General features: G+C 45.2%; 2 protein-coding genes across 5 annotated transcripts; both read right to left on the reverse strand.

Annotated features, from left to right (window-relative positions):
• Positions 1–1,575: 1,575 nt before the first annotated feature.
• On the reverse strand, positions 1,576–20,898 carry LOC102571641 (ficolin-1). Of its 4 annotated transcripts, XM_059715533.1 has the most exons (12): positions 20,687–20,898; positions 19,145–19,194; positions 18,088–18,192; positions 13,798–17,716; positions 11,891–12,004; positions 11,530–11,583; positions 11,350–11,385; positions 6,508–6,543; positions 5,849–5,976; positions 5,058–5,187; positions 3,328–3,462; positions 1,576–2,529 (listed from the first exon to the last, which is right to left on the reverse strand). In XM_059715533.1, exons 4-12 carry the CDS (start codon positions 13,901–13,903, stop codon positions 2,282–2,284), a joined length of 987 nt encoding a protein of 328 aa, XP_059571516.1. In that variant the 5' UTR covers positions 13,904–17,716; positions 18,088–18,192; positions 19,145–19,194; positions 20,687–20,898; the 3' UTR covers positions 1,576–2,281. The 4 variants fall into 4 exon arrangements, with proteins under 4 accessions (XP_059571516.1, XP_059571514.1, XP_059571513.1 ...); XM_059715531.1 differs by lacking the exon at positions 19,145–19,194; XM_059715530.1 differs by having other exon boundaries at positions 18,088–19,194.
• Positions 16,730–17,695, reverse strand: LOC102567680 (zinc finger protein 436-like). Its single transcript, XM_059716007.1, has one exon. The coding sequence runs from the start codon at positions 17,693–17,695 to the stop codon at positions 16,730–16,732; it is 966 nt and encodes a 321-aa protein (XP_059571990.1).
• Positions 20,899–22,247: the final 1,349 nt, after the last annotated feature.

Genomic DNA, 22,247 nt, shown 5'->3' on the forward strand with positions numbered 1-22,247 from the left:
CTTCCTCCTGGGCAGTCTTTAACTTATATAGACCTTATGACCTCATTTACCTGGTCCAATGGAGGCCAGCACCTGTTGGCTGGTAGCCAACCAATTTGAAATGCATCACTGGTTGCTGGGTAGACTGGCAGGGTCTCTAGCCCCCTCCAGTCAGGCTGGCATTGCTTAGAACAATAGGGAGCCCAAGCCCCTCACCCAGGTATGTGATGCCAGTCAGGTAGGCAGAGGGAGCAGGTTTCCCCCCTCCCTCGGGAATGTATCCAACTCAGGTTACCTAAAGAGATGGGATGTCTGCCCTCTGCAGTGCCCATATTAACTAAATTGTCACAGAGCAGAGTTTTTGGGGAGAGACAGAGGTGGCCTTCTGCCACCCTGGGCAGGGGGAGCGGGGTAGCTCTGGGAGGTTGCAGGGGGCAAGGGTCATGGGGGAAGCCCAGAATGGGAGGTGAGGGGGATTCCTACCTTTCAGTCCTCCAGGCTCCTGCTGGCTTGCACATGTGACTGCTCCAAACTCAAGCTAGCACTAATACGGATCAACATTTGTGTGGCTCTCAGTGTAAGGTGTAACACGGCCTTATGTCTGCCAAGACAGCATTGCAGGGCAGTGTGCCTCCTGTGATATCAGTAGAGAGCAGTGTCCCTTCGCTAGCCATATCACAACAGGAGGCCATACAAAGGTAGAGCTCTAATTCTGAATGCAGATTACGGGCTCTCATTCCTCGTGTCACTGCAGGTTAGACATGACACAGAAATGGTGTGTTTGGTGCCTGAGGAGACAAGGGATTACAAGATGACTCTCCGTAACTTTCCTCGTGCTTACCCTGCCTTCCCCTCAGTGTAGGGCGAGTGCTCAGCTAGCAAGGTGGGAAGGCTTGTTTCTTGCTTCTACCAGGAACAAGTATGACCCTTTAAAATGGTTAAAGCTACTTCCCCAATGACCTTGCTTTGTGAGGATGCGATGGCTTATTGTGGGCTACCTGTGGGTCTACAGCATGCAAGAGGTTGCGTATATGTGAACAAGTGATAAACTTGCTGGCTAAGCTGTTAGTATTTTTATGAGACTGGTTAAGCCCACAGCAACTGCTGATGGCTTGGTATACTGCTGCTGTTCTCATTCAGGCAGAAGGTTGGGGACAGCTTTTTCCTAAGAGACTTTTGAAACTCCTATTTTTTGATAGGAGGCAACAGCAGCTTTTTCCAGACATCCTGAGTGGGTCTTTTCTAAGTGACCCCTGGCCAAAGCCTGCCCAGCTTAACAAGCACTGAGCCACACTGACTATATGTAGATTGTACAGACTATCCATGTGCCCCTAAAAGTGGAACTATAAGGTGAAGTAAGCAGGAGATACCTGTTATAAGGATCAAGATGAGGCAGAAGGCCTGACAGTTCTCAATCCACTAATGGCATATGAAGAAAATGCCTCTCACTTCCTTCTCTGTCCCTTCAGCAATAAGAACAGACATGAGACATCTTATCATGTTAGGATGTGCCTGTATGTGGCTAGTTTGTGGTCATGGAACCAATGCCACTTCTTTCATGTATGCCCTGATTCTGCCATTGATTGACTCCAAGTGTTAAAAAGATTTATCCAGAATTTTTATTGTGTAACTTTTTGACATAGCCATTAAAACATCTTTTAAATGACTTGCAAAACCTGAATTTTGTATAGTATTGGGAAGAAGTAAATATTAGTGATCATTGTAATGGTGATGTCAATGACTTGACCAACAGATGATTCAATCCAGTATCAAAGTTCTTTCATGATAGGCAAGGATTTTTTGTGGTATCTTTGATCCTGATATCTTTCCTTGGTCATAAGGGAGAGCATTTTCATTGCCGCAAAGCTTGTCCAACGGGTCTCCCAGCTATGCACAAAAAATCCTTATCTTGCATACATTTCCTGGGCGGTCACAGCTACAATGCTTCAACCTTGCTACAACATGGATTGTTGTTTTACTGTTTCATTACTTTGTGTTTAGTTGTGACATCAATGTGATCATTCTGTCATTTCATTCTTGGTTAGTTCTGAAATGTGTGCTGTTGATTTATTTTAGTTTTGCTTTTTTTATATAAAAAAATTAAAAAAAATACAGAGTGGAGCAAGACGGACCCAAGTCACCAAGGACTAACATAAATTAACAGAATGCACCTTGCCCTTTGTCCAAGGGATACAGATAACTAAAGCACATATATGAAGATGACTACTTCTTGACATGGGAAATAATTACCTAATTAAATGTCTCCAACTAACTGTTTGCTTCTAGATTCCCTCCTGCTTGGCTATACAGGCCTGAATTTCATCTCTGACAGCCTGTAGGAGTACTTGTACCCCTGGCCTGTTTTCCAGTTCACACCGTCTGCAAAGCTGCTATGAGGTCCCCTATGGTATAGTCCATTCAGGTTGGAGAGGTGGCACTTATTGTACCACCAGGCCCCCTTGAAGGTTACAGCACAGTTGTTGGGATCTGGGTCATTGTCACGGTCTTTGGTTGTAAACACCATGTTTTTGTGGCTGCTCAGTGAATCCCCTGTGGAAAAACAGTTCTTGTTTGTATTTATTTTTGGATAAGTTATCATTGTTCAGTGCTGCGAATCTGGTCAATCCTGCTCATCCATTTTTCATTTCACTAGGAACTGGGAACCCTTTGCAACACAGGAGATGGACTGTTATTGCATTCTGGGTTTGTGAAGGAGGAGGGTGAATAAAATCTACACCCTTTCATTGCACAAAGAGAGAATGTGTGGACCTGTGACTAGAGCATCAGCCTGGGACCTAGTAGGAGACCTTAGCTCGACTCTTGGTTCTGTCCCTGTTTGCTTGGGCAAGTCCCTTCTATTCAGTTTCCTCATTTGTTAAATGGGACAGGGATTCAGATCTCCATGGTAAAGTACTTAAAGATCCCCAAAGGAAAATTACTAGACCAGTTAGGTATTATTAATGCTTAAGTAACCAGCTGAAAAAGGGCCTCAGTTATAAGCAAGGCTTCATAATTAGGCCTCATGTAAGGAGTTAGTTTTGGGAGTTTTGCTCCTTCTGCCTCCTTTTTACAGAGTATTATAATGCTTATGGACTAAGAAGAGGTTTGTCATCCAAGAGAAATATCATAGTTGGCATGATGATGCCTGTGACCTATTGCTGGATTTGATATTATACTGTATCTGTTAAATGTACCCCTGGTTCCCTTATAGGAAGGCAGAGCAAATGGGGACTTCTCCAGCTGCAAGTGAAGAACACAATTTACTCTTGCTGCAAAAAGTTTCCTAATGTTTCTTTGGCTCTGCAGAATTTTCATCTGCTCTGGAAGATAGAGAACATGGCATCTTACCTGCGTCACCACCAACAAAATCCCCAAGGATCAGTTTGTATTTCTCAGTCTCTCCCAAAACTTTGAATGATTTGTATTTGGCGAAATGATAGTTGTTGTCAAAATCTCTGAGGTCTATGTGAAGTTCATTCTCTCCTAGTCGAAACAATTTGGAGAGACAATATTAAATATGTTCCGCTAGTGTTTCTGTCGACTCCTTCTATAGTCTCCAAACCTGGTATCCTCATGTTGGGTATGAGCTGGAAATGTTCTTACTAAGCCAAGGCTAGGTTAGCTGGTGTAGACCACCATAGCACCAGTGAAATTAATAGAAGTATGTTGACTTTCACCAGCTAAGAAGCCACCCGCCCCACCTCTTGAGATGGATGTCAAGTTAAGGATTAAGGGCTTTTTTATTTTGGAAATGAGAATTTTGTTGAAAATGTAATTTTTTTATGGGACAATTTGGGTGTTGATATTTTTTTTTATTCATTTTCCAATATATTTTGCTTCAAAATTATGGATTCTTCCCACTTTCCACCTTTCTTATTGACTCCCAAATTTTCCAGTTGTGAAATAGCAAAGTATAAAAAGAGATTTCTCTTTCCTCCTAGCACTTTATATCTCCCATATTGTGCCAGTTGAAAAACAATTCAGGAATTGACAGTATTATATTCTCTCCAAAAGTCATACTTCTTTAAAAACATGTTCAGCACTTACCAGGATTTCTCACAGGTGTGTGTGGGGGAGGGGGCTTTCTCATTTTTCATTTTTTTAATTTTCCCCTGGGAAATTGAAATTTCGCAAGATCTGAGTTTTCCAGCTACTAGTAATGAATACCACTGCAGCATCTTTCCCCAGTGAGGAGATAAGAATGCATAGTCCTTGCCATGGCTGTGGTTGGTGCCATGAGGGATTCAATAATGGGATAATACGTAGCCTGTCTTGGCTCCACTGATTGAGCTGCCATGAAATGGCACATTAATTTGAATAGACTTCTGAAGTTTAAGGGCAGAAAGGAAGAAGGAAGCAGAAAAGAGGAGGAAAAAAATATTTAGCGGTAAGATGAACAGCACCTTGAACAACTGGTTCGCATAATATTTTAAGACCTGGGCTGGGTCAGACATTTTGAGGTCTGTGATCTTCTCTGGGTTGTAAGACCTGAGAGGCTTTTATATCATTGCATACCTAAAGGAGATAATGACCTCAGAGAATGATGCTACAGTATCAGAGCAGCTCACTGGTTGATCCTGGGCTGTCATCTAAAGGTGACATTACTTCAACTTTTAAAGTTTTTACAGGTCACAGTGAACCATGGTTTAGATAAATCAGTTTGGGGGGGATGATGTCAATTGCTGAATACTTCTTATTTTATGATCTTTAAATCAGAGAAGGGTAGCAGGGCTACATTACCATTTATGTCTATATTTTTCCTGATCAGCTAGTGCTGTAAAAATAAGCACAGGAACTGGTGTCTTCAGCAGCAATTGCATTTTAGTGATCTCGGCTCCCTGTAACGAAGAGACTCATAGCACACAGTAGACCAGGGGTGGGCAATTATTTTGAGAGGAGGGCCACTTACTGAGTTGTGGCAAGCCATTGAGGGCCGTGTGACAGGCAGCCAGGGGCAGATAAATATTAATTTTCTAAATTTTTTAGGGCCCCTGTGGGCTGGATAGAATGGCCTGGCAGGCTGCATCTTGCCCACCCCTGCAGTAGACTTAGAGAAGCAGTGTTGTTGATTTCTTTACCAAATGATGTTAAGAGGTGAATATTGTCATTCCCCAGCCAGAATTCTGTCAGCTGGTTCCCAAAACCTCTCTTGTATGATTCCCAATCACGGTAAAAGTCCACAGAACCGTCTGCCCGTCTCTGGAAAACCTGCAGAAAAATGAGAAGGAGTCATGGGAAACTTTCCGGCTTCAACAGGGCAGGGGAACTACTGATCAACTAATATATCACTTTTAAACTGTTCCAAACCACTTCAGCACAGGGTGAATATTGACAAAATGATATGCTACTGGATGAGTTCAGTGTGGTCAGGGGTATATTACTACAAAGGAAATAGGACTGTCTCTTCATTAGTTTTGTGTCTGATGTAATAGAGTAGCAGTTCTGATTGGAGCAGCACACTACTGCATTATTATTGGCTGTTAACCATTACTATTATTCATCCTTATTAATGAGAGTTATATTTAACTGGGTCACAAGGGCACACAACGTTGAACGTTTTCTCCATAACTTCAGAATTCTACATATTAGTTCCTTTAAAAACAGAGAATTTAACAAAGGAGCTTTTCTACTTTAATGAAAACCAGGATCTAATTGCAAAAATTAGCAGGAGTTGTTCATTTGCCTGGATTCAGGTTTAAAGAAATACAGTTCTTCAGTGCCCACAGGGCAAAGCTCATTCTGTAACATGGTGTCTGACAATGCTCATTTGCAGATATGCCCCCTGTGCTGCCAGCTCATTCTGGGACAGGACACTTCCCTGCAGGACTGTGTGATCTGGTTTGTTATGTTCTGTTCTCAAAATACTCACAATCCATCCTCCACCATCGGTGTCCATGTCACACAGCACAGTCATTGCATTACAGTCATGTGGGTAGATGGTGTACCAGCCACTCAGGATGTTCCCTCTGGATAACAGCTCCTTGCAGTTCCTTGCTCCTGGGGAAGTGGGGATTTTAAATTGTAAATTGATTTTGGTGGATTCCCCTTGAGAAAAAACATTTTTCTTCTGAGAAGTTTTGTAGACTGCCAACTTCGGGACATTTGTGCCACAAGGGCCTTTTCTTTTGCAAATTGCAGAAACTTTGATTTCAGGAGGGCCTGGATTTCATCATAGGGGACTCTTTTTTTTTTTTAGATATAGATATGCATGCACAAAAACATGTAAATGGGGTACGGCATAAAACTGTATTACTTCTCTTTGCACATACTAGTTAAACTGTTGTCACAATGGAGGCATGAGTGTTAAATTTCTACCAACTCCAAATCCAATTTAAAACAAATATGACTTATTTTGTCAGCTAAATATATGAATTAACAAGAAGTAAATTCTATGAGGTACCCTGCACTTTCAAGCTGAAACTTGATGAGCGGAAAGGAGCTGAAAAGATCAAGTAATATTCCTGAATTCTGGCTGTGAGATTTGTGCTGACGAAATATTGCAGCAGCATAGTCCTAGGAAACACTCACCTTGTCTACAGAAAAGGTCTTCCAGGTCTGTTATTCCTGTCCATAAAAATATAATATACACAGCTTAAGAAACTGGAAACCAGAAAAATTGCTAATGGATTTATTGTAGCTACAGTGCTATAAAATAGTGCAAATCATTAATCTGAACCATTGCTACCATTATGCAGTTGTTATAAATAAAATCATTTTTTTCACACCATACATGAGTACCTTTTGGAGGCAAATGATCCATATATAAATTCATATACATTAAGATTAGATGTTACCTATTAGACTGTTTTGCCTGACTGCCAGATAAATACCTGTATATGAAGTGTGACATTTTATTCCATCAGAGAATGCCCCTCGGGCTGTCATAAGTACTTACTTGGCAGTATCACCATAGCCTCAAAGTCTCTAAATAGTCCTTTTGACGTAGGGAACTACTGCTGTTTCTATTTTACACATTGAAAGTTGACACACAAGGAAGCAAACTGACTTCCTAGGCTTACACAGGAAGTCTGGTATGGTGCAAGGAACTGAACCTACATCTCCCATGTCCCATATTAATGCTCCAACATGGGGCTACAAATTTTAACTTGTGGGATTTCCTCTTGGATGCTGAAGTGGTGCAGAGGGATGCATCTTGAATAGTTCTTGCTTATTGCTACAACTACCCAAGAATTTTTTTATCACTCAAAGAAAGAAAATAGTTCCTGATCATGGGGGCTAATCTGGAAACCATGTTCTGATCCAGGCGTGCAATTCAGCACTTGCAGCTAATGCCATCCTGACCTTTCCCTCTTGATTAAAAGCATATTAAGAATATGCATGGAGACTGTCTAGTAGAGTTGTGTGAAGCTTTGGTTGCTGATTCGATTCGGAGGAAATTTGGCCCGATTCGGTGACTGAATCTCTGAATCCAAATCGCATCAGGGGACCAGTAAAAAGGTCTGAATCAATTTGAAGCTCTCTGACTCTTCGGAAAAGATTTGGAGAGCTTTAATGATTTGGGCAGTCCCCGCCTGCTGCAGCACAGAGCTGGAGCCAGAATCGGAGCTGGTCAGGGGGATAGGGAGGCTGGAGAAGTGGGGAGGGGACCATGGGGGACAAGCCCCATCCCTTGCCTGCTCCCTCAGGCCCCCCCACCTCTGCCTGCTCCCCCAGCCTCCCCATGGCTGTCCTGCCCAGCCCAGCTCCTGGTGCTTTAAAAAAAAGCGCCTACTCATCAGGTGTTGCTGGGTGGCGGGGGCAATCCCCACTGCCCCCAACTGCCTCCTGCTGTGTGGGGGACTCTGCATGAGTCCACTGACCCCTGCCTGCTCTCCTAGCTCCCCCATGGCTGCCCTGCCCACCCCAGCTCTGGCCCTTTAAGAACCCCCCTAAACCCCCCCCCCCCAAACTCACCAGCTCCTGCAGCAGCCTCAGGGCTTAGGGGGGCTCATGGAAGAGCCCCCCCATGTGATGCAGGGCAGTGGGGGGCAGCAGGGATTGCCCCCCACTGGGCAGAAACTGGTGAGTCCAGCTTTTTTGTTTTGTTTTGTTTTTCCTTAAAGGGCTGGAGCTGAGGCGGATGGGGAAGCCATGTGGGGGCTGGGACAGCAGGGTGGGGGGAGTTGGGGGGCTCATGCAGAGTCCCCCACACAGCATGGGATAGTGGGGAGCAGCAGGGATCTCTCACCTCACCTGGCAGCACCTGGTGAGTTGGGGCTTTTTTTTTTCAAAGTGCCAGGACCTGGGGCAGGTGGGGCAGCCATTGCCAGGGCTGGGAGAGTGAGTGGGGATGGGCCTGTGTGATTCAGAGGTTTGGCAGCAGCCGAATATCCGAATCAGATTGGCCAAATCGATTCGGGACAGTGATGCGAATCACCAAATCGAATCACTGTCCCCTGAATTGGCCAAATCCAAAGTGGATACTAGCCACTTTGCACAGGCCTGCTGTTGAGCACAGGAGTGGGCAAAATATGGCCTGCAGGCTACATCCAGCCCACTAGACCATTCTAACTGGCCTGCGGGGCCCCTAAAAAATTTAGTAAATTAATATTTATTTGCTCCTGGCTGCCTGTCAAAGATGGCAGGAGCCAGGGACAGTAGGACCCAGGGGGAGCCGGCAGCAAGATGCAGCAGCCCAGCCCCGCCCTACCCCCAGCCATTTCCCTGCCTTCCTGCCACCACACTGCTTCAGCACCATGTGGCTCCCGGCAGCATCGCCCGACACATACACCCATACCCGCCTTGCACTGCCATACACGCAGACCCCACCACTGCACCCCTTCACACACCCCAGCCACCCTCTCCCCACATGCCCCCCCACAAACCCCATACCCACCTATACCCCCACAGCTATCCACTCCCCACAGACACACCCACATCCCCACACACCCACAGCCCCCACAAACCTATACTCCCCTTCCATATACAAGAGTGAGACTTCATTTTAAGCTATTATATACAATCACCTCCATGTATACTACACAAACACATGTAAACAAAGACAAAAATATATTTTTAAATCAATTAATGAATATTGTAGATGTTTGCTTTTTAGAATATAATTTGGTATGTTTTTGGTTCCAAGATGACAAAACCCCTTGCTGAAAGGAGTGCTTCCTTGGGTAAGGGGAAGGACTTCTGGTGGCAAAAGTAAGGGGTTACGGCAGAGGCAGGCAATTATTTTGGGTGGAGAGCTGCTTACTGAGTTTTGGCAAGCCATTGAGGGCTGCATGTGTAGCCCCACCCCTTGACAGGTGTGCCACCCCCTGGTTGCAATCTTGGGACCCCTTAACCCCTGACCTTTGCCACCAGAAGTCCCTCCCCTTGCCCCCCCCCCAGAATTACTCCTTTCAGCAGGGGGTTTTGCCATCTCTGAACCAGATAAATACCAAATTATAGTCTAAAAATCAATTATGTAGTACAACATTCATTAATTTAATTTCAATTTTTTTTGTCCTGATTTACATGTGTTTGTGTAGTGTGCATAGATGTGATAGTATAATAGCTTAAAATGTAATCTTACTCTTGTATATTGTGGAAGGGTGGGGGTGGGAGGGTAGGCATAGGTATGTGGGGTGTGAGGGAAGGTGTGTGTGTGTTTTGTGGTGGGGGTGGATAGGTGTGGGGGTGTGTGGGGTGTGGGTTTTGTGGGGGGCTGTGAGTGTGTGGGGGGAGGGTGGCTGGGGAGGATTGTGGCTTGAGTGGAGGGGGAGGGTTTGCCCACAGCCTGCTTCCCCCCCACCCCAGCAGGCAGAGCCCCTGTCAACACTACTGCAACCCCAGCCTCCGCGCTCCTGCTGCTCCTGGCCTCTGGATCCAGGGAACTGGCACAGGCCCCATGCTCCTGCTCACTGCCACTTGCCCCTTGTCTGCCACCACTACTCTTCTGCCACCACTGCCCTTCTCCTGCCACTTCATCATCTTCTGCCAACCCCCGCCACCCAGCTGCTCCGGCACATCTCAGCTGCTCCTGTAGTCATGGTGCTGCAGCTGGGAACCATGTGATGTGGAGTGCAGTAGGTGGGGGGGAGGAGAGGAGCATGGAAATGGCTGCAGCAGGCAGGAGCTAGGGAGGACCCGGGCCAGGCTGGACTTACTGCAGCAGCTGTTTAGTTTGGCTGCCGGCTCCCCCTGGGTCCTACTGCCCCTGTCTCCTGTCATTTTTGACAGGCAGCTAGGGGCAGACAAATATACATTTTCTAAATTTTTTAGGGGCCCTGTGGACCAGACAGAATGGCCTGGTAGGCTGAATTGGCTCATGGGCTCTATTTTGCCCAACCCTGGATTAGAGGGCGGAACTTCCAGTCACAAGCTGGCAACCAGGGGGCAGGCTGCTACTCGTTCAGCCCTCGATGGCTTGCCAAAACTCGGTAAGCAGGCCTCTGCCTGAAATAATTGCCTGCCCCTGGTCTAGCATTTGCTCGGAAGTCGAGTACTGTTGGGAATACATAGGATAAGCAACATGCTTAACTGTATTCCCAACAGTTCTTAAGTTCCAGAATGAGAGCCCAAGCCTTAGCCTCTGTGTGCATCTCAACAAAGAGGGTTATAATATTGCCAAAACAACTCAAGGATATAGACCTGAGGTGCTCTGTGACCCCCATAAATCAGTCCAAATAATGATGAGATGAAAGAGAAATTAAGAAATTTTCAGAGAATAATTAAGGCTGTAGATGAGATGCCCAGGATACAAAACAAAACCTCCAGCAAGTTCCTTAGCATGGCAGCATCAGCAGGAAGCAATCAATCAGAGTGGGAACAGCCAGAGAACAAATGGCAGGGCAGAGGTATGAGGAACCACTCACCAGTCCCACAATGGCCAGCTCAGAGCCTCCTAAATAGTGAAGTGGAGGCATCCATTGATAGAACATTTGATGCCATCAGTAGAAAATTCTTATTATTCCCAGTCTCAAAGATGCCTAGTCAAGTCAGTTTGTAGCAGTCTGTTGTCTTCTCTCCCTGTCCCTCCAGCCTGAAGCAGATGGCAGCTGAAGGTTACCTTCTCCTATGTTTTGTGTGCTTGTACATTGGGGTCAGACCCCCTTTATTTCTGATCTACCTGTTCCCTCCTTTTGTGGCTACTGGTAGATGTGTAGTCCAGAGGCAATAAATCAATCGCTGTGCAATTATTATCTTGTCACATTCGGCTATCTTGCCACTCTCATTCCCTCCTCATGCCTGGCTCATCAAACCACTTAACCCTACACTGAACTTAATCATGTGCTGAGATCTCATTGACTTCAGTGAAACATAAACACACTTTTAAAGTTATGTATGTGTTGAAGTTCTTTGCTAAATGCAGGCCTCTCTCACTAGGAGAAAAGCAGGTATATTTTCTCTTATTAAAAGCAGTGATTGAGGATGTCTTACCTTTTGGTCCAGGGGGGCCAGCCACACCTCTTTCTCCTGGTTAAAAGAAAGGAAGCAATACAGCAGAAGAGCTCAGAACTGAGTTTGTCCACTGAAAACAGTTGGTCAGATTCATTGTATGTAATATACATGGGTAAACTGAAGCATTTTCTGTTGTTGACTTTCTTTTTGTTACTTTACCTTTCATCCCAGCTGGTCCTGCTTTTCCAGGGATCCCTGGGGCTCCCTTTTCCCCTGCACAATACCAGAGACAGAGACTTACACATCTGACAATATAGAAGAGTGAAAAACTCCTTGCACCTAAACCAGAAGAGAACTCAACTCCAACCTCTGAGATTTTTTCAATAGCATGCCTAAGGTTCATGGGCTCAAATGTATTTTTAAAAAATTAATATCACCTAAAAGTGTTCTATACCCTTTGGATTATTTGCTTTGTGATCCACAGCCTTCAGGTATCCACTCCATATAATAGAAGCTTGGGGAGAACTCCAAGGGCTACAATTTTATTTTCTAAGTAAATACTTAGCTCCTGGGAATCTACCTTTCAGTCCTGCAGTTCCTGGTTCCCCTTTGGGTCCTGGTGCACCAGCTGTCCCGGGGCACCCACGCAGAATGGTGAGTTTATCAGAACCACTGAGACCTGCAATGCTCACTTCTGGAGGGACAAACAAGCCAATGAATGATGTTAACATGGTTTTGATTATTTGAAGTATTTTGCAATGTCTGGAGAGAAATGTTTACTTGAAATCAGAATCTATTAATCTTCTCTTTGTTGGCTCTGCATGGAGGAAAAAAAACAGTCAGTGCTGATGTTAATAATGAGAGATATCTAGTATTATGAATTCTTGTCTTCTATTGAATTAGACTTTGGGAGGAGCTTGAAGGGGGAACCTCAAGAGGTTTTGTTTCAACTCTTGTAGATACTTAGCAACAGTGGATTTAGATTTAAGAAGCATAAGTGTGATTATTCTCATAGGGCTAAAGGAAAAGAAAATTGTTGATGAAATCTTGGTCATAGGACAGTAGATTGCCTTGGTCTGCAGGAAGTGGGGTTTGCAGGGTGCTAACAAGAGTGGGACAGCTGTTGTGTGGGATCCCTGTTAACCTCCTTAGTAGAGGTTAACTAGGAAGACCGGTTTAACCATGCAAACTAGCAATTGTTTTGACCAGCTCACAAAGTGGCTGAAATGTTTTCAAAAATTTACATGCAAAAAAAAAAAAAAAATCAAAATGTTATCACAACTTTTTCTTCACTGGTTGACCAGTTCCTTTCCTAGGAGGTGGGAGAAAAGCCCTGGGAGATGGGACATCTATGAATTTTCTTACAGTCGAATAGGAGGACAGGGCTCTGACTTAAAAGCCCCATTCCTTTGTAAGATCTGCTAGCATGGGGCATTGGAGTGCTGCTCCTTCCTGAATTAGGAGTACTTTAAATATGAAAGCGATTTCCTGGCAAACGTGTAATTAAAGAGAGGTGAAGGTCAAGTGGACATGTTGGCAACATAAGGGTAAACGACACTTGGGTAAAGGCATGTTACGATCATTTTGTAATTTAGTACTGCAAACCCAAATTGGTGATAAGGTTAAAATGAGTACAGAGCTGTGACTACCCCCAAGGAATCTATCAGAAGGGGTCAAAAATTTGGGGCCAAAGCTGGTTTTGAAGAAATGAAAATTCCGGTGGAAAATTTTATATATTTTTGCTGAAAAAGTGGAATGTTTACTGCACTGTCTACTGCAAAGAGGGAACCCCATGGTGTCTCATGGGAGAGGAAGTCCAACCAGGCAGCTTGGCTGTCAGAGAAAAATAAAAGCATGAGCCAGCTGAACGCCTGTAGGTGCTGCAGTGGAACAGCTTCAGAATAAAGCTATTTCAAATGAAAGTTTTGGGGGGGTTGTTGTGTTTTGGATGAAATCTTGCAATTTTCCATGAGCGACTCTTCCTTTTCCAACCAGCTCTCACATCAATGGCAAAGAGCACTGTACCTGCATGAGACACACCTGCATGTGCTAACAGGGCTCTTTTTTTGCATGACATTGCCAGAGTTGTTTCCTTTGAAGGGTCTTAAGGACATCAGCATATTTCCAGGTGCATGAGTTGTACTTACCCTCAAAAGAAGGGGCACTTTTTCTATAAGAAGCTTACACAGGATTGTATCATTTTCATCCACTATTCAATAGGGTATAGGAACCTCATCTAACCTCTGACAGCAATAAATGGGAGGTAACTTGTAATGAAGAGATGCTATGAGTCACCTTATCCTCACTGTAGAGTTATTTATTAGAGTGAAAATTTGAATAATTCTGTGCTATCCTTCCTGCCCCCTCCTTAAACACTCTCTATCTTCAAACAAATTATGACTGGGTGCATTTGCAATTCTGCATGTGATAGATAGGGATCTAACCAGATCATCATTGTTAAAACATAACAATGGATGTTTTACTCACCTGGGCAGCTGTCCTCAGTCTTACAGAACACTGCTGCTACCATGAATAAAGCAACAAGAGTTTGTTGTATAGCTCTCCCCATGCCTACTGCTGGTCTCTGCATCATCAGCTTGTTCACCTGGGTCTTGGCTTTGGCTTTAGCATTTCAGTGCTTTGAATGCTTTATATGTAGCAGATACATATACCCACCTTTGAACTTCCAGCCCCCACCACACATCAATTCCTGGTTTTTTTCAGCCATTTCCCATTAGAAGGCTGTGTGGAAAGACTGTATTTACTTTTTAAGTGGAAGCTATTTGTCTTTTGTACTGGGTTTCATCTGTTACCTAGTGGATTGCAAAACTCTTGCAAATGTTTGGGCTTATTTCCAGATGCATGTTAACTCAGGAAGTGGTAAGATACAAGTGGCCCAGTAACCCAGTGCTGGCTCTGGGTACTAATACTTATCTGGTCCCAGTAGAAAAAAGTCTTTTTTTCTCCCTTAATCTACACACTGGGACCAGATTAGTATGAGTTGTTATGCAAGCACAGAACAAAAAACAATGGTCTCCATCCCCAAAGGCTTATTGTCACAATTAAGACTGCTGTTTCTGCTTTTTCATGTGTTTTTTCACTCCTTTCTGTTTTTTTTTCCAGTTGTTTACCCTTCTATCTAATGAATTCAGGCACAGTCAGTGTGGTGGGTCACCCAGCCATGGTACAGGCCACACAGCCAATGTACACTAGGGCTGTGCAAAGTTTCAGGTGCTGATTCGATTCGGAGGAGATTTGGCCCAATTTGGTGTGATGCAGCGCAGGAAACTGGGAAGCAGTCCAGCTGGCTGCCTTCCGCCCCCTGCCAGATCTTGCACTGGGGATGGGAAGTCAGCCCAGCTGGACTGACTTCCCATCCCCAGCCTCTGGTTGAAACGTTTTGACTTTCAAAACGTTTCGACCAGTCTCATTTTGTTTCGAGGCTATTTCAAGGGCCTTTATTTTGCCCTGATTTTGCTGTTTTGACCTCAAAATTGGTCAAAACAGTGTCAGAACGAAACAGCCAGCGAAATTTCGCACAGCCCTGCTGCTTTGTACTGATGTCAAATGGCCAATTGAAGATGTCTTACTCTTTCCTGTCACGAGCAAAATTAAGACATAGACTCTGGCAGCTGAAGAGATCTGTATGATTTTCTTTGTTGGGCAGCATGTGGTAGGTTAAGCTGGTCACAGAGCTCCTTTGTTGCCTGACTGTGGGTGCATCTACTCATGCAATTAATGCAATGTGATAAACTTCAGGGCAGTTTGGACCAGAGTACACTGACCCTGGGCGCAGCATCTACACATGCGCTGGGGACAGCAGCACTCTGAGCTTGGGTGGAGTAGACTCGGGCTGTCAGCAGGTTCAGATTTACCCTTTAGTGGGCCGTAGGCCCATTAAACAAACTCCTGGGTCCCTACTTAATACTGTATATTTCTATTACTTTTTCACTCAATAATTATAATATGTAAAATAAGCACAACTGGGCCCCTTCTTCACTTAGGGCCCTAGGCATGTGCCTAGTGTGCCTATGCGTTAATCTGATCCTGAGGCTCGGGGGCAGTGGGAAGTGGGGTGGGGGGAGGTTAGTTCTGGGTTCCAGGTGGTGGCACTGGGTGGCAGAGGGGCTGGTTGGGGCATAAGAGTGCTGAAATTATGGGTTCTCCCACCTCCCACTGTCAAGGACAGTACTATCTTACAGTGAAATTAATTTATTTACCAAGCCATAATACTGGCACGTGTGTAGACAATGATGATTTACTGCAGAGCTAGTCATTCAACTCCACAGTAAAGTGCACATATAGATGCACCCTGTTAAAGTACACTGCTCCCAAACATCCTTTTTCATGGTACAGAGATGTCTCCAAGTAGTCCATATTCAGAACACAATATTATAATCACAGTAAGGAACCACACAATCTCTTACTCCCCACTTTGTTACAGCAAATGCAGAATATGACCATTAATGGAAGCATTATTCTAAAGTTTGGACATGTCATATACTCCACCCCCTCTCCGGCAGCTGAGCCAAAAGAACCCAGCACAGTTTCATGGATTCTGCTGCTCTGTTGTAGCAGACTAACAATTCTGCAGCAGTATCATTTAAAATTAAGAATAAATGTTTCTAATGCTTTGTGTACAGAAACAGTTAATGCTATCAAGATAATTACTCCATTTATAATTTGTTTTGCAAAACAAGTTTGTCATTTTCTGACTAGCTCTGCTCTTTATACCAGCTATTTAGGTCTCTCACTCTCATATAAGAATTACTATTACATAGCTCTTGGTTAGTGCTTTCTTAGTCTTTAGATCTCAAAGTGCTTTATATGGAGGTCAGTAAAATTATCCCCATTTTACAGATGGAGCAACCGAGGCCCAGAGTGTCCCAAATCACCCATGAGGCCCTTGGCAGAAGCAAAGGCAGAACCCAACTCATATGAGTTTCAGTTAAGCCTCTGATGCTTTTCCTCATCCCAAGAACTCCTTTTAATGCTCAAAACTTCACTTCATTTGGACAGTCTTAAGACATCTTTCTTTGACTCTCTTGCTTCCTGCCCTAAGCCAAAGCCTACATGGCTTGGAAGTCCTCAGGCAACCAAAACTGGCTAGTAAAAAGGACGAACAGAAAACTAACCAGACCTATCCACTGGCATTATAATAGGTCAGGTAAGCTAGCAGCCGATCTTCACAGATCTGTGCTCACCCAGCCCAAACCACACATGGATCTCCCTACCACCAGGGACTTCCCTGGCTTCTATCTCCCACATTGTCCTTTCCCACACCTCCTCCTACCCCAGTGGCTCCAAGGGGATTGAGGCCATAACTCCTGGTGCCCCAAGGAGAGAAAATGCCTCTGGCTGCCATGCTACATGGTGTCTTTGAGAGGTACAGCCCCGACATAGCTGCCCAGGCCTCAGCCTAGCTTGTGTGCACCCTCTGGTGCGTGAGGAGGTTGGAGCTGCGGCTGAAGCTCCGTCCGCACTCTGCACACTGGTATGGCCGCACGCCAGCATGAGTGCGCTGGTGCTGAAGGAGATTGGACCTTGCGCCAAAGCTCCGCCCACACTGGGCGCATGTGTGTGGCCGTTGTCCTGCATGGACTTGCTGATGTTCGCTGAGCTCTGTGCCACGGCCAAAGCACTTCCCGCACTGGGCGCACTGGCAGGGGCTGTCCCCCACGTGCAGTCTCTGGTGCCGGATGAGGGCGGAGCTCATGGTGAAGCTCCGCCCACACTGAATGCACTGGTAGGGCCTCTCGCCTGTGTGGATGGTCCAGTGCTGGAGGAGGTGGGAGCTGAGGCTGAAGCTCTGCCCACACTGGCACGCATAGGGCCTCTCGCCCGTGTGCACACGCCGGTGCTGCACCAGGTGGGAGCTGACACTGAAGCTCCGCCCACACTCCGCGCAGACGTAGGGCCTCTCGCCCGTGTGCACGCGCCGGTGCCGCACCAGGTGGGAGCTGACTCGGAAGCTCTTCCCGCAGTCCAGGCAGGCGTAGGGCTTCTCGCCTGTGTGGATGAGCTGGTGCCGGAGGAAGGTTGAGCTCTGTGAGAAGCGCTTGCCACAGTCCGGGCATGCATAGGGGCGCTCTCCAGTGTGCGTGCGCTGGTGTATGGCTAGGGACGAGCTCTTGGGGAAGCTCTTCCCGCAGGCGGCACATGTATTGGGTCTCCCCTCTGGGTGGGTGGGAGGCCCAGCAGTGCTGTCTCGCTCCCTCCCTCCTTGCTGGGGGGATTCTCCTGGTGTCTTCTCAGGGTGGTGTCTCTGGTGTCTTTCTGATCCACAATGAGTCTCTCGGTCTACTCCCAGCTCACCTTCGGGTCTATCTGGCACAGTTATCTGAGACGCTCTCCTGTCAGGCTCCATGCGAGGGCTTGTCCTCATTCTGGCTCTCCACGCCGTTGCCTGGTGGAATGAAAAGAGGACCCAGCCATGATTCCCTCCTTGCACGTGGAGAAAGAAAACCTCAGGGCTTGGAACTGCAGTAGGGCTGGACATGATCAACACCAGTAGTCACCTGAAGTAAACCTTAGACTTCCCTGGGAGAAGAGCCTAATTCTGTCTCAACTTCCCACCACATGAAGGATAGACTTGGTGGTGGTGGGGCACCCTTGCTTCGTATCTGTCTGGACTGGTTGAAAGGCTATGAGGGTATGAGAAGTCCTGGTTAGGCAAGCGAAGGAGATGGGATGCTACAGAACAGGGAGAGCATGCAGCAGTGTGGAAAGAACATGCAGTAGTGTGGGTTTCTGAACTGGCTTATGTTTATTCCTCACCTGTGTGGGCACTGGTCAAGGTTTCCTTGCAACCTTGTTTATTGGGACCCCTTGGTTCTTCCATCCAGGAGTTTGCATCAAGTTTGGGAGCAGGCTAATTCTTTTCTGGGGAAGGAGGCAGGTGAGATCAGAGTTTGTTACATAGGCACTACGTATTCATTATGCAAAAAAAAATGGTCCATGATTTTAAACCCAGTCTGTATCATAAATGGAGGGCACATTTTGTCCATGCAGATGTAGTTCATGGAAGAGTCCAGCTGAGGATTGGGGCCCAGTGATTGCATCATATGGCTACCTGCAGGGATTCTATCAACGAATGCTCAGCTCAGGCCGGATGCCCCAGCCCATAGTACAGCCAAGAGCATGGTTGATGGGGAAGACTGAAGAATAGCCCCTAATGGCTCTGGGGAGCCTGCACCAGTGATGGGAGGAATGTTTTGCACTGGAAGGGTATTTATTCTGTGATGCCTTAATAAATAAGACCCCAAGAGGGATATGACTCAGTTGGAGAATCAAAAAGGGGAAACTGAGGCACATAAATGCAATGCCTGGCCATGGAGCAGTGTGATCCAGATCTGTGCCTTGCAACAGTACCATGTGGAAATAACTGATATCTGCCAACCCTCCTTGTAGGCTAGCTGACAAACTCCACACTGATGACCTGGGCAAAAATCAAGTAATTTAATTTTCACTGTTTATATTTAGCTATGTAGAGAGACCAGAAAGTAGTCCCATGTATGGAGAAGACACAGGTATAGCAGAATCTGTGTAATGGCATATCTGTTGCTTGCAGACTCCAGTTGTTTGTATGCTTGCCCGTAGGACAAAAACATTTACTGTCTATACCATTAAACTTGCTCATACATTTTGGTTTACCACCTAAGTCAGAACTAGCTAAAACTAGTAAAAAGATAGCCCAAGACTGGTTAACTGAATCTCAGCTCAGACATGAGTGTCCATGAAATGGTGGAAAAATGAACATTTGCTCAATAAAACCTAGAAAAACAGGAAACAAACATCATCAGTGTTTTCACCAGGCAGGGTTTATGCTACTCACAGATACAAAATCAGGGAACAGGTGGCACAAATGAAGATGATGTTTCTGACCTGGCAAGTAAGAGAGAGAGAATTTACCCAATATTATTTCCCACAATGACAAACTGGTCTGCTATGGGACACCCATGGGGCTGTGTGAGGCTGTCTGTTAGGAGAAGCTTACAGGGATCATGGATGATACTAATAAAGATGGTGATACTGAAGCACTTGTCTCAGCCAGTGACAGGAGTAAAGTTCGACACACACTTTGCCAGTTTATGGGAGAGAATCTCTCTGAAGATGTTGCCTGTTTTTAGCAACTGGAAGATTGTCTTGAGAAAAAAAAATAGGAGCTGTTTGCAGACAAAGATAACATTTTGTGTCACAAGAACTGCATTTTCTCAGTATCTGCTGTACTATCTTATTTTATTCCTGAGTTAACTGTATTTGTTATTTGCACTGTTTTCATAAGATCATTTGTTTTTTTTTCTGAGCTATCTTAACTGTTTTGCTATTTCATAGTTTTACTTACTGCATCTGTTGTATTTGTCGTGGTTTTCATTGATTCAAATAAGGCGGTTGCAACATTATATTAAGTTACATGTGAGATGTTTGGAATAATTATGCTACACACCTCTGGAGTGGTTTTTTTTAAGTCCTGCTCTGTTTATTAACATAGTCCAGCTATGTAATTTGCTTGAGAAAAGAGGCTATTCAAATAACCAGAACCTACTGCATTGTGTATATACTAGTGATCACAGACTGGCCAACCTGACATCCCTCTCCCCAAGAACAGCTGTAACTATGGGCCATTATTGTTGTGTATTATTCATTATGTAAGCCCTGACAACGCACTTAGTTTGGCATAAGATACAACCTGAAGCCAAACAACAGCACAGAGAATTGCAAGATCGGATCAGACCTCATAGTTCAGCTTGTGAGACGTCTTTCCCTGACAGCCAAACAAGGTGCTTTGGAAGACAGCAGAGGGCTGAAGTAATAGTATTACCAAGAACATGTGAATGAAATTCTTGAATCAAAGCAACTGGGATTAAAAACCATGGGTGAATCTCCTGAATCTGCGGGGGCCAGATTTCACCTAGTGTGTAGCAACATCATACATACTGATTTTTACCAATTCTCTGACCAAGCAGCACAGAAAATCTAGTCTGGTTACTCTCCCCAGAGCAGCACGTTCGCTCTCTGCTGGGCAGAGGAGGGGAGTTACTGTCTGCTCCCATTCCACCTCCCCCAGGAAAATCCAAAATAAGGATCCAGCAGTGATGCAGTAGCTGGATCTGGGATATTGTAATTCATCTCCCCCCCCCCCTTTTCTCTTCTTCTCCCCCATCACGCTCTCTTCTTTCCCTTGCTATCTCCACTCCTTCTGTAGTTGACCACTGCTACACTCCTAGTGCAATCACTCAGGAAGCTATCGGTCCCAAGAGCCTGTGGGTGGTTCCCTGTGGAGGTGGTTGATGTGGGGTTCAGAGGCAACAGGGATGGGAAAGGAAGGAGCATCTCTAGTGGAGTCTCAACCCATGCCCAACATGTTCCCTGTTACCTGATGTGCCTGACCCAGGAAGGGTTTGCAGACTATTTGCTCCTCCAAGAGGGTAGTTATAGCCAGGGAGAGCACATCCGAGCTTGCTGTGGGCCTCTAAATGATGTCTGTTAGAAGCATAAATCCCACAGGAGCCGGGAGGACAGCAGCCCGTGGGTCTGTGCTCTTGCACAGGAGGAAGGCACAAGCAGCATTTCACCCAGGAAGCTCAACCCCCCAAATACTAAGCACAGGAAATATAGAAGCAGAGAGAGAAGCAGACTTCTTTCTCTTCCCAGCAGCCACCCCCCTCTAGTGGCAGAAGCAAGGGGGGCATGTGTCAATTCTCTGTTAGCAGGTGAGGACGCCACTGCCTTGGCTGCCAGCATGAGTCCTGGTCCCGACTGTGGTCACTGCTGTCAGGCACGAGCGCAGCGTGACAGCCTCAACCAGCTTCAGTCTGGCTAGACTGACTGTGTGTGTGTAATTCTCTTTTTTCTGTCTTGATTCAATCAGTCTAAAGATAGTTGTGTCTCCATTTGGTTGACTTCCGTTAGTCCCCAAAACTCTTCAGTGTTATTATGGTCTATGTCTGTGAGCTGTTCCCAACTGCTGTGAGTTTGTTTTAAGAATTCACTGCCTATTTCAGAAAAAAAGCTTTTCCAGAGTGTGGCCTGTGCTGTAAGTTGCTAGTTACAGTTCACTGCATTTGACTGGTGATATGCTCTGATTTTCTCTTCTCTGATTAAATGAATTACAGACTCCTAGCAGATAACAAGTTACACATTCCTGACATTAATGTGCAAGACTTTTTGTACAACTACTTTCAGGAATAGCAGTGGCTGGTTTGAATGTTCATGAACAACTATAGAATAGCCCGACTCTCATAATGGGACTTAAATCCAAAAAGACTCATCCTATATATTTATATTAGGTTCACATATCTTTTTTTTTAGTATTAAACTTACTGTCATATCTACTAACCCTAATTTTTGAACTGCCATTGTAACTGCTGTGTCTCAGCTCTTTCCATTTTCCACCAAGAGACAAGGGTCAGATTGGTGCTCACGGTCTAAAAGGTAAGAGACCACTGTTCACTCACAAGTAGAAATCATTGTATCCATTATGATATTAATAATGAGACACTGAATCAATAAAGGACAGATGTCATGTCATGTCTGACCTTCCACATAGCCTCAGACTCTTAGAGGAAAACAGCTTCTGACACCTTGCTTAGCTCCTAGTTAGAGATGTGACATTTATCATTAAGAGATTAGAGCCTGAGGCCCCTGCTACACGTTACATATATTACACAATTAACTGGTTAAGCTTGCAATAAATTTAGACCAGCCTCATGTGCAAAGTAACTATCATATAATAAAAATGACTATCCCACTATAAAAAGACCCAACCAGCTCCAAATTTAGTGCATGAATATGTGTAATAACTCTTTAGCTGGTTTCTATCCAGCTTCAATCTTGAGATGTAATAGGGCCCTGAATCAAATCAGAGGACCCTTTAATCTCTTTGAATCGAATTGGAACCCTCCAAACTGATTCAGAGAGGTTTGGCAAGATTCAGC

The sequence above is a fragment of the Alligator mississippiensis genome, chromosome 12, assembly GCF_030867095.1.
Source record: "Alligator mississippiensis isolate rAllMis1 chromosome 12, rAllMis1, whole genome shotgun sequence".
In the NCBI taxonomy this organism is placed as follows: domain Eukaryota; kingdom Metazoa; phylum Chordata; order Crocodylia; family Alligatoridae; genus Alligator; species Alligator mississippiensis.